Source organism: Ylistrum balloti, unplaced genomic scaffold (genome assembly GCF_031769215.1).
Source record: "Ylistrum balloti isolate Yb309-2 unplaced genomic scaffold, AGI_CSIRO_Ybal_v1 Utg370016, whole genome shotgun sequence".
Classification (NCBI taxonomy): Eukaryota; Metazoa; Mollusca; class Bivalvia; order Pectinida; family Pectinidae; genus Ylistrum; species Ylistrum balloti.
The window spans coordinates 248,334-261,592 of NW_026782086.1; the positions used below are offsets into that span (position 1 = coordinate 248,334).

At 35.1% G+C, this 13,259-nt stretch overlaps 1 protein-coding gene across 1 annotated transcript; it reads left to right on the plus strand.

Moving 5' to 3' along the window:
* Positions 1–1,756: 1,756 nt before the first annotated feature.
* LOC132548530 (organic cation transporter protein-like) lies at positions 1,757–12,595 on the plus strand. The gene is made up of 10 exons (XM_060212397.1): positions 1,757–1,899; positions 5,255–5,501; positions 8,157–8,260; positions 8,785–8,939; positions 9,573–9,741; positions 9,911–10,126; positions 10,430–10,656; positions 10,852–11,033; positions 11,873–12,024; positions 12,484–12,595. The coding sequence occupies exons 1-10, from the start codon at positions 1,757–1,759 to the stop codon at positions 12,593–12,595; spliced, it is 1,707 nt and encodes a 568-aa protein (XP_060068380.1).
* The last annotated feature ends 664 nt before the right edge of the window (positions 12,596–13,259 follow it).

Genomic DNA, 13,259 nt, shown 5'->3' on the forward strand with positions numbered 1-13,259 from the left:
ATTACAAGATATGTACTGATTATCTCCCTCACTACACGATGTGTATTTATTATACCCCCATTACAAGATATGTACTGATTATCTCCCTCACTACACGATGTGTATTTATTATACCCCAATACAAGATATGTACAGATTATCTCCCACACTACAGGAGTTGAATTGGGTTTTTTTTTTATCTGTTTGTATCCATATAACGCTTTGTCATTATTCTAAGAGTCCATTATACATTTTGTATTTCAAAAGGGTTCAAAAGAAAACCTACTAGAAAACTTCGAATTCGTGATCGGTCAAAAGGTTAATGAGATTGTCACCAAAAACTGTGTCATTGCAAAGAGTTGTCAGTGATTTAGTTAGTGAGCAGTGACAAATTGTACATATTACCTATAGTTTGTTTCTGTAGCTGTAAGTCTCCATGCTACAGTATTTATCTAACTGATTGGTACCACAGAATGGTCACTTTGTTACGTAAAACAAATGACAGATGTAGAGTATCACTAGTAATTCAGCAGTGATTTCGTCCGTGCATCACGTGCATTCAATAATAATGTTACAGTCTTCAAGGGAACTATAGTCTGTCTGAGCAATACCATCGCCCCAGTAATATCACTAGCTTTATTCAAGTTCATTCAGATTGGGTTAAAAAATAAAATTGATAAAAATATTCAACAATAATGAAAAGTAATAACCTGATATCGCCTCCAACATCGCTGAATAACGATCGGATGTACAGATATATTTTCAGGTAGAATTTGTCTGAAAATTAATATGTAGCATAACTATTAACTTGTGTATGGATAATTGATAGACGAACAATAAATGTTTAACAATCATCTTAAAACATCATCCCTGAAGAAGAGCACTGCCTACCTGTATTGTCGATCTTCTCCCAGGAAAGGCCAATGTGTTTTTTCTTTAACCATCAAACAGACACAGATTTGTGCGTTAATGTTTCCATGGTGTGACAGTACCATGAGTCGCACCATATTAAAGAACGTTTTCTTCTTGGAGAACAGTCACTAAAAAAGTTTAACCAATGAAATGATGTGGAGCAGATATGGCCGCCAATCAATGGCCATAATGACCGACACATGTATTCCATTAGAGATAAAATCCCATTATGTAAACGATTATGAAAGTATTTGTATGAACATTCAATAAATGATTGAAACATTCTCCAGATTTTGCTGATAAATTATAATGATCAATCCAGTTAATGATGTCAGAAGCAGTGATATGTCGAGATTACTCGTTGGGATAAGATAACCTCGATTTGACATATCACTTTTTTTAGAATTAAAGTTGGTTAAATTAATAATATTCCTGTTTACGCCAATGCTTACACTATTTACATGTCTAGACACTAGGGAATGATATACAGTATGATACAATTGGTAGCAAATGTCGATCAGATAGGAGACCAGTGGTCAAGCGGTCAATAGACGCGCATATAATCATTTCCGTCAGAAACATTATAAAAATATCAAATATGGCTTACTAGATAACTTATAAATGACAATCAAAAGAATTAATTACATAGAATCTGATCTACCATTCATGTTTTGGTCAACGAACACTAAGTTAAAGCTAAGTGTGTCAATATTTACTAGCGTGATGGCTGTTTCACAGGCAGTGGACTGACTAAATCTTATCAAGAAGCGTTGGAGTGAGATAAAAACATCGTCATAACAATAGACCAGCTCAGTTAGACGACAGCACTGCTAAACTGCACTTCACGTAAACATAAACGTTAGACATGGACTTTGATGAAATCACCAAGAAACTTGGAGAGTTTGGCCGCTACCAGAAATTTTTGTACCTGCTGGTATGCCTGACGGCAGCCATAGTTGGATTATTTGCAGTAATGGGAGGCATTATCCTCGCAAGTCCGGAACACAGGTAGGTGTCCTTTAGTAGTGAACACGTGCAATGATAGCATCACGCAAATGTGCGTGCACTTAACGTATCAATAATGTACTTTAAAAACGTATATGTACTGTTTGTTTTAACAAAAATTATGGTTTGACTGCACATTTCAATATGAACTGATACAATGGCTACTATCTTTTATCATTTCATACAATGCACATGCTCCTTAGTCATGTTACGGACCATTGCCTATGAAAATATTAATCTTTTTTATGTGTTCCCTTGTTTTCTATGCACTTCATCATGTTTTTTTTTAAATCAAAAACTTAAAAAAAATCTTCACCATGTCATAGAAATTGTATAGTATTTTACGACATATAACCGGACATTGCAATCTTTCTGAAGACGACCGCTGACCAATACACGCCGTAGATATAAATATACGGAGTCATATACTCAACCACGTGAGTTTTCGCTATTGATCAATTTTTAGAAAATAATGGAAATTCTATACTTCGACATATTGCTAGTGATTTTTGACAATCCGTCATCCTGTCAGAACTATCAAAGAACAGCGGAGAATTTCTATCAGAGAAATAATGGTCGTTATCATGATATCACTTGAACGATATAAAGTCCGACGCGTTGGATTCTCGTTAGGTCAGTCTGCCTGGTGATTAACTTACAAATGATAACCAGTCAATACCTGGATTTACTGACTTTCCACCACGTGCTGTCGATGAGGCTAAAGACATGTAGCCTTCAGAAACATTCTGTCTTTGTTCTCTTAATTCCTAACTTGCTCAAATACCTTAGAGTAAATCTCTCTTTTTCATATTTAGCCCAGGCTCAGTCTGTAACACACTTTTTTTTTATTGAATACAAATTATGTGTTTACGGAAAGAATTGTTTGTCTCATTTTAAAATATATGTGTAGGATAGGCATTTGATTACATATTTGCCCAATCCTACCTGTGTATTTGATACCAATAAAATATGTTTAATCCAAAAAAACATATTTACACAAACAACGAAGTGAATAGGCAAAAATGTCACATAACCATTTAGGTTTTTAATTTTACAATATGATGAAACATTATGTCGTATATACAGGTATTAACTCTTTTACAATAAAAGAACTCGTCATAAAAACAAACACAAAAACAGAAAAAACACACACCCACACCCTCACCCACACATACACACACACACCCACACCCTCTCTCTCTCTCTCTCTCTCTCACACACACACACACACACACACACACACACACACACCAAAAAACACACACAAACACACACACACACACACACACACAAACACACACGCACACCCACCCCCCCCCCCCCCCCCCCCCCCCCCAAAAAAAAAAAAAAAAAAAAACCCGATTCTGGGACAAACATGCCACTTACAAGTTGACATTAACTTATTCCTGTCATTTGTATCTTGCATTTGTCGTTAGCTTCTTGTCATTCGATGGCAGTTAGTTGTCAGTTGCAATTTCCCAATAACGTTTTTCTTATACATGGAACTATAACATTCATTGACATAACCATATATTCCAAATAGTGCGCAATGATTAATACTAGTAGTTGTGATAGGTACTATTTATATTATTGCGCCAGCCACAACCCCCATGTATGTGAAGTAACATACATTTGGCTTCGAACCTTCCTTTCGGTGATACTTGCCGATGTCATTTTCTATTTAGCAAACATGGGAGTATCTTGTCGGTCCAGCCATCACATTGGGTAATTTATCGCATCATTTAAAATTTTGAGAACATTCGGCCAACACTACTACTTTGTATTAGAAGCAGGCCCCTCCTGTTACAGACACAATAATGGTTTCTATGACAGTTACCTTCATGAACAAGATCTGCAGAAACCTACCGTTACGCGAAAGCTGTTCACTGCGTTATCACCAGTTCTTCACAATTATACATTTTATACTTCTATTCAGTCATAAAGATATGAAAACAAAACAAATGACATGACAGAACACGGTTACTCATGATCTGTCAAATTATGACAGGAATAATCAGTATGATAATGACATATCGATACCAAAATGACCAGATGGAAAAAGATGTGATGAAATTAAACGATACAATAATACAATTTGTTTTCCGTTAAGATACTGTTTCGTTTGTTTTCCTGGTTTTCAAACTTTACAGACGTAAAAATATCGAAAACACTGAGTTTACCCCTGACATTACCAACATGGAATTCCCTGTTGTTTGATTCTTTCTGATACCACAGCATCAAAACGAACAATGTCACAGGGCCACATTTCAAACGGACTTTATTTCGCGGAAGCATTTTGAAATGCCAGGAATTCAAGCCCAGTGTGTGATACGATGACGTTAAGAGTGAACCTGTCATCGATAACGCCATATCACTACATATAATGATACTGACAGTTAAGAAGGTTTTAAAATACAACGGTAAATATAAATGTATATTAGACAAGATGTACAACACGTGATAATAAAAATGTTCCATGTGTAACTGCCTTTGTTTAGATATTATGAAATGTTTGATGCAAATGGTGCCACTTCTTCTTTCTAAACTGTCATGTTTACCGATGTTTGCTCTATCTAGGATTCCTAATGTATAAGTTTTAGTTTTCTGCTGTTTTCTCCTAACTTAGCATGGTGATTCGATGTTTTCCACTATGCCGTTTAAAAATAAGCAACTAAGGGCTTCACATCTGTAATTTGTCCTTTGAGTCGGAAACCATAGAATAGATGGTTCATCATAATGCTATTCCATGTGACAAAATGTTAAGAACATATGTAACATGACAAAATATGGGACAGCTTGCCCTTGTCTTACATTTACAATCTTCTGCCAACTTTGGTTTGAAGGTCATTTCTTTGTGGAATTGATAACGTTGTTGTACAGCTAGAGATAGTACTCTGTGATATGTATCAGAAGATGGCCTCTTAAAGTTAAAGATTAGAGAATGGCGGTTTGTTAAGAGGATTTGTCGGCCCTTTTCTTTAACCACAAGCTGTTAGTAGCTGATAAAAGCTATGCTTTCTGTCGTCACTAGGTCTATCCAGCAGGCGTTTTGAATCTTGCGTCATGTATGCATATGTCCTCACCTGAAAATAATATTACTCACATCACAATGCTGGTAAATATGGAACAATCGTTTTGAAGAACGTTCCAACATCATCGCCAGGTGCCCGTGCCTGATCTTAAATGGCAAATGTAGCATGCATGTTTGTTCCGGTGCCTAACAACACCACATATCAAGAATTTGACGGGCGCGAAAAAAATCATTACAGCTGTTTAGGAAATACAAGGTCGAATATAAGATTAAGTTATTTGCTAGAAGCGTTGATAATATCTCTTGAGTTACGATTTCTTGTTTCAGATGTAAGATACCTGGCTTAGAGAACGACACCTTTGAAATCCAGAATGACGCCCACCAGGAATTAATAAGTAACTACATTCCACCATCCACAGACAAGTTGCTAACGTACGACAAGTGTCATCTTTATTCCTTCAATTCAAGCTCCGTAACGTTTGATAACTCTAGCCAACCAATCAACGCCACGCTTATCAAGTGTACATCTTGGGTATACAGCTATGATGTGTTCGACGAGACAGTTACATCAAAGGTGAAATAACGCAGAAAATTGATCACAAGTCATATCAATCCTTAAAATTAAATAACACAAAACAATTTACAATAAAACACTAATGAATCACTTTTAGATACAAAGTTAAACAATAGAGATATTGGTGATCGATATTTTCAAAAAAATCTTATGAGTATATGAGCAATGGGTAAGAAATAGTTTAAAATAATACGCTTAGATATTTGTTTCTGAATTTAATCTATTTCTTCTTACATAAGGTTTAATGACATAATATCCTAACGCATTCGCTCCATTGTACCTCTGACAACTACAGTACTTCTATCAACAGTTCGACAGATATTCTTTACTGTTACAATTAAAAAGATTATAAAAAGATTATATGGATCCAATATTTAACTGATAATGACACGGCATGGTTTTGAACAGTTTTGTTCTGCATTTAATCACATGTTTCAAAAGACTTAACCAAATATCAAAATTAGAATTTAAATGTGGGATTTTATGGCGTTTCAATATCAAAATATTAAAAAAGAAAAAGAATTCATTTGTTTAAAACTCACAATATATATGCATTGTCTTTCTTTACACATTCGAAAAATAAGTGTGTGTTCAATGTATTATAGATATATATAAAAATAATTTTATTTTAAAAATGCAATACTTAATATCTGTACATAATGAAAAAAGCTATGAGCAATGTCTTGAATAGTTTATGATAAAAATATATTGTTACAAAATATTGCTTCATTTGGTTACTCTCTTGTTTCGTTTGAAAGTATATAAATTCACTAATTACACTCTCGTGCAGTTATGTACTAAATGGTACATTTTAATCGTACAGAGTAATTGCTTTGTGAATCTGATACTCTAAAGTATAGATATATAACACCGACGTTGATCAGGGTATATCTTGGACATTTTTGTATGAAATTCTCAGTTGAACGTCCCACAGAGGGCAAAGCCGTGTTGAATTGCCGTCGTCACAAATATGATCGTAAATGCAATTATTAAATTTAAAACATATATTGTTTACGGCAACTATATTTAAAATATTGCACATACATTTTTGCCATATATTAAAGATAGAAAATGTCTTATTTTAACTTGAAATGTATATATATTTAAAGATATTACACATCGAATTTTTAAACATACGCAGAAAATATTGGATAAATATTTGAACATTATTCCTTTTGGATTTCTATTTCTTGGATTTTTATACACGAATATGGTAAAGTCGTTCTTTTTACAATTATATGACGATATTGCGTATTAATAAACAACATGGGTATGATGTACTCGGTAACAAGTTCAACATCACGTATCAACAATAATCAATCTGAGAAGAAAGTTAATTGATTATGTTAATATAAGATATATAGACTGAAGGATACTTCTACTTGTCTACTTAGTCTACTTGTAGTAAAACTTGATAGCCACTATTAGTTATTATTGTTCCTTTTTCGAAACTTGAGTCAAAGTCATTGCCCACTTGAAATAATTCTGTTGGATAAACATAAAAATATCACTTAAGGTCAAGTTGTACACACAATCTGAACTCTTGTTTACTTAGCCACTATATTGATAAGCTGTTAAGTCGCATCTTTCCAAACAGTGAGTAAAGGGTCAATCTAAATGTCAACACCGGTCAGTTGTTATCGTTCATCTGTCAACAAACATTAGTTTACGCTATAGCTTAGTGAGGAGACTGATATCTTAACAAGAGGAGGCGTATATCAATCTGTACATCCTGTCATATGGAAACCTACATTTAGTTCATTTGACCTTTCGATTAAGAAATTAGTTTATTTGCTGTGCTTATCACTCTCGAACATCCAGAGTCATTGTATGCGCAGTTAGGGGGAGGGGGTATCCAGTAATAGATGGTTGTTCCCTCATTGAACAACATACGGGATGAAAGCACAATACTGCGTCAGTGCTGGCCGGTCTTTATTCAACTTCCTGAGAAACAATCGCCATGGGTAAAGAGCGGGGAACCACGCGCCTCGTATATTACCCGAGGTCAAATTAGGACACATTTTAAATAAGTAAATACACGGTATCATTATTTAATGGATCTTCAAAGTCTGAAAATTAAACTAGCATTAAATATGAAGGCGATCTAGTTGAAGAAAGTTGAAATAAGCAAGATTATATTTTCCGAAAGACATGTACCGAAGTAAGCGTGTTCATCAACAACAGCATTGTATACAAATCATATATTCCTTTAGCATATTGTTCATATATGGTTTTCCTCTGGATACATTGCATATTTATGATATATACATTTGGCCATAAGTTAGGAACTATCAGTTTTAGTAAGCAAAACTGATTTTTCCTGTTGCAAAAATAAATCTTGTCGTACTCCTTGCAGTGTCTCAATTGTGTTTGGTGCCGGATGCCATCAAGCAATACAGCGAACATAACAATAACGCGGACTAAACTGTGGTACCCTGCATTTAAAAAATGATTTGCCACTTAAAGCAGCACTTGTGTGTGTATTACTCACAAACATTATAATTGCCCCTAATGTGTTTAAAAATGGAAAGTCGAAAATTGAGAAATCATCAGACACGGAATATTCGGTCTAAGAGTATCACATTCTGGCCATAACAGCATTTGATGGTGGTGTAGCTGCTATTATGTACTGATTTATCCAACTTTACGTTACAGTTTGATGTTATGTGTGACAATGCCTATCAGGCCTCTATCACAAAGTCGCTCTTCTACGCTGGAGTATTTGTGGGAGCCTTCGTTTTCGGACAAATGTCTGACTTGTAAGTTGTATCAAATAATGAAGATAGTATCTTACGGTAAAATTGTTGCACGACAAATTCTCCAGGGCAGATGTTAATGAATTGACTTCCTAAGTCTACAAGATGTTCATATGATTATCAGTTTTATTTCTTGACTATTTTTTATTTTACATCAGCTCTCTTCTGTCTCCCATTGTCTTAACATGCAAGTGTGGTTGCTGTACGTACGGAAACACACACCAGATTCTAGAAACTTACAGATCATTCAATGCCGTTTAAAGCATTGTATTGTAAGGGTTCGTCTTATAAGGGTGCTTTATTTAATTGTCATCACAACTGTAAATTATCAATGACATTGTGGAAACTACAGTTTATGGAAATAAAAACATTTTAAAGATTAAGTGAACATATCATAACTCTTCTTTTTGTCAACTATGCCCGAAATTGAAAATGACATGTGCGATTTATTTTTCTTTACATTAAGTGAAACACTGTTATTGAATATGAAATTTGAATGTGATGTATGATATATTTTCTAAATCTAGTTTTGGCCGTAAGAAGACCTTCTATCTCTCAGTTGTCTTGATGTTGGCATCGTCTCTTGGTCTGGCATTCGCACCAAATTATATCGGATTTTCGATCATCAATTTGATAGTTGGAGCGGCGTCACAAGGGCTATTTCTCACAGGGTTTGTGATAGGTGAGTATAACTCTATAAAAAGTGTAAGGGGTGTCACTAACACTAGTTGGCGCAAATCCGCAAATCAGTACTTTGGTTACTCTCAAAGGGAAAATATGTTAGAGTCTGATTACTCCTGTTAAATGCACAAATTATTCATTCAGAGTTACTGTCTTTCCTGATGTTATTCAAGCATCTTCTCTTTAGCGTATACCCGAAAATATGCTTTTCTTTTCTATTCTTATTTATGCGATATGTAGTTGGACGTGCTGATGCTCGTTGGGTCCGTTATTTTTATTTTTTTTTACCTTATTCTAATGTGGGAATGTGACACTACTTACATGGATTAACCAAGATTTACATGAAGGGTGTCATCGATGAGGCAGAAAACATTTATTCTTCTGGAATACTTGCTCGTATTTTCCGCCTTATTTCTCATGAATCTCTGTGTAAGTCATTTTTTCATATTTTGTTCAGTTTCGATTTACATCTCGGCATTCTCTCCTATGTTTTTCTATCAATAAACAACATATATATGCTCTAGCATTCCAAACATATAGCCGAAGAGTTCCCTTGTGTAACAAAATCCCGCTACAGTTGTCTTTATGTAAATCAGTTATTTGGCTTACCCAAATTATTAACTTTCATGCACAGGTGTGGAGTTAGTTGGTCCATCGAAACGGATATGGGCTGGAATTGTCATTGAATATGCCTTCGCTATTGGTCTGGTGAGCCTCTCATTTGTCGGATACTTCGTTCGGTACTGGCAATACCTTGTCATCATTTGTGCTCTCCCATTCGCCTTAAATTTGTCTTACTGGTGGTAAGTAAAATCACATCATTTTAATTTGATGTGCGTTGTTCAATTTTGATGTATCTATGGAAATGGTTTCGAATTTCCATGCAGTGTGTTACCAAGACCTTAAAACATATAATTATGCCTTAACAACCCCTTTTCACAATTTCTTAACATTAATATTTTTATGCCGTAGGTTACTACCGGAGTCGCCCCGATGGTTGATATCCAAGAAGCGGTTTGAGGAGGCAGAGGCAGTGCTTCGTAAAGCTGAGCGGATCAACAAGGTCAAACTGCCTGACAATCTGTTTGATAAAGACATTGACGAGGTTCCAAAGCCCACTGGAAACTTCCTCCAACTCTTCACCAACCGAATACTTCTCATCAGGACCCTTATAATCTTCTTCAACTGGTAACGACTTGTGGGGAAAATCACTCAAAGAGATGATAGGCCCTGTTTCACAAAGAACGTTTTCCTCCTACTAGACTGTTCTTATGTTCCTTAACTATTGTAGCGCTTGAATATTTATAAATACTGACAAGAGGGTGTTACTTGATTATGGAAATTTTAAGTATTCTTGAAAAAGAGCATTCACCTTGGTACTTCATGGTAAGTTAAAATACCAAACCATATGTCCAAAGCTGTATGTATTTGTACTTTTTACCCTTGACAGCAGAAAATATTTTAATTTTGTTGATAACATGTGTTTTTTAGGACTGTAGTGACTATGATATACTACGGACTGTCTTTAAATTCTGGAAACCTTGGAGGAAACTTTTACTTGAACTTCTTCCTTTCGGGATTGGTTGAGTTCCCAGGGTACACGGTGGTCTTACTGTTCCTCGACCGGATTGGTAGGAAACGTCTTCACTGCATTTGCATGATAGTAGGCGGCACCACTTGTCTCAGCACGATTTTCACAATATTATTCGGTGGCAAAGGTAAAACAAAATACTCGATAGTAAAACAGATGTTAAAATTCGAAATTACAATCTTATTCAATACATAGCTTATTTATTTATTTTGTAATACTACATTTAACATGTCTTAATCATTTCTTGGTACTTTGAACTATTTTACTATTCATATGCAATATATACGAGTATTAAGAAGTTGTATGTCATCTTATTTTTCAGAGTTGCAAGCGCTCACTACAACGCTAGCTATGATTGGTAAACTAGGAGCTGCTGCAGCCTTTGCGATCATCTATATATATTCTGCGGAACTGTTTCCTACGGTTGTCCGAAACTCCGCCCTTGGAGCAAGTTCATGTGTAGGGCGCATTGGAAATATAGCGGCGCCATATATTGCTGATGCAGTAAGTTGATAAATTATTTGCCTTTTTCGTGTTTGCTTACATTGCAAAAAACAAAATACCAACCTCATGAGTAGGAACCCAATTGTGGTGTTTGAAGGTTTTTTTATGTTTTAATTATTTGTTTGCAAGCAAATCTTATCCGCCTGAACAATCGCATGATGACATATGCTAAACAAACGTATTTCCATGCAGGTCGGTTTTACCGATTTGAAAGCCAATCAGGTCAAGTTTTAAAACAATTTACGAAGCAATAAAACTTTTCTCATTTCTGACACATAGTATTCTTCATACTAAATTCAATCTCTTGTATTAACCAGTTCATATAAGCAAATCTCGGTAGATTAATCACATTTTTTCTTCTTTAACATAATAAGAGCGTAGCTTTTTGGCGTTACTTGCGTACGAGCAAAGCCCTTTAGAAGACAAGATTTTAGGATTAAGAATATTTTAGATACATATACAATGCAATAGTTCTTTGCTATTTTTAGGCTTTGCCTTTTCCTTATTTTCTGAGGTATAACATCTGCATGAAATAAAAACAACCCAAACTTTTTTGAAATCCTATATAAAAAATTATATTCAGTGCCATTTTAACATTGTATTACGGAAATTTACATTTCGTTCCACCATTGATCTTCCATTAAATCTAGGTAAACTACTTTGTATTTCAATGACAGTTGCTATAGCTAGTTAACGCTAGCCACGAATACCATGTGCGAAACCACAACGAAAACCCCTCAGAAGAAAATAAAAATAAAGAAACTTGAGTTACAGAAAGCTGTACGTATCATTCCATGGATACTATGATACACGTTATTCATCTTCACAATTTATTACAGGGGAACATGATTGGCGGAAGATTCGGAAAAGCGTTCCCTCTCATATTTTTTGGAGCGACTGCAATCATTGCCGGTTGTCTTTCTCTGTTCTTGCCGGAGACACTAAACGAAGATCTGCCAGAGACCATTGAGGATGGTATACTGTTTGGCACGTAAGTATTTTTATAGCCTTTGTCATGGTGGTGGTGATAGAAGATTTGGTTAGGAAAGACTAATTCCAATGTAGATATGTATTCTTTATCAATACCTTAATTCAAATACAGTAAGAAATACGAAACATAATAATGATTGGGTGACACCTTTCTAAACCATGTATTACATGTGGTATGGATGAGTCGATTGGCTATTTTTTCCTCGTCATAATATAAATAGACATCTAGGTTTCGACATTTCCTTGCTTAATCGCCTCATAGGCTTAAAAATGTTATGTGCTTCTCGGACACTGACGTGTCCGAGAAGGATGAAACAGCTGTATGATGCAGTGTCATTCATTTTACCTTAATTTAACTCTTATATCATTTGGAAAGCGATATTCATTTGTATGTCTTTAATAGAATCCATGTGATTTAAAAAAAGGCTTTGTTTAAAATACAAATGTATCCTGGTTTCAGCGATGCATATAAAAACAGAAAAAGGGATATTAGCATGGATGAAAAAGTGATGCGACCAGAACAGATGACAAAGCTTCTTCCACACGACCGAGAAACGAAATGGACAAATTAGATGTACCATCTGATTTACAATATATGATGCAACTCACCGTACCGTGTGAGGTTATGCCATGGGCTAGGTACAAAGTGTGACCCCGTGGAAAATAAAAATTGCGGACCAATATAGAGCGGAAAATGGAGCGGGATGGGGTTGTAGCACGATGTATCATTAAGTAACAGTTCACAAGTTGCAGTACGTGTAACAAAGAGGAACACTAGTTACAAGCAAATGTATGTGTGTAGTGAGATGAAAAGCTCAATTATTTTTATATGATGGAATGTGTGTTGTATGGTTAGAAATAACAATGTCAAATCGATTGGTAGAGATATGTTTCTTTATTGAAATATTGATATACCATGAATCTCATGTACACTGTTTAACAATGGACTCTTGTCTGAAGTAGTTATACGGAAACAACAAAGAAAGCACCACGTGAACGAAATCATAATTCAATCACGAAAGTAGCATTTTTGATATTCGTTTGTTATATTTGAGATATTTATAATTGCCCTTATCGAATGAATTAAGAGCTAATTGAAAACTAGTTGAATGCATCATTCGATTTGGTAGTGAGAAGCAACAAGTAACAACCTGTGTGTGATAGGAGTTATCACCTTATTGCCTTAATATATGGTTCTACATATTTAATTTTTCTCAGCCCTCATGTACTTAAATG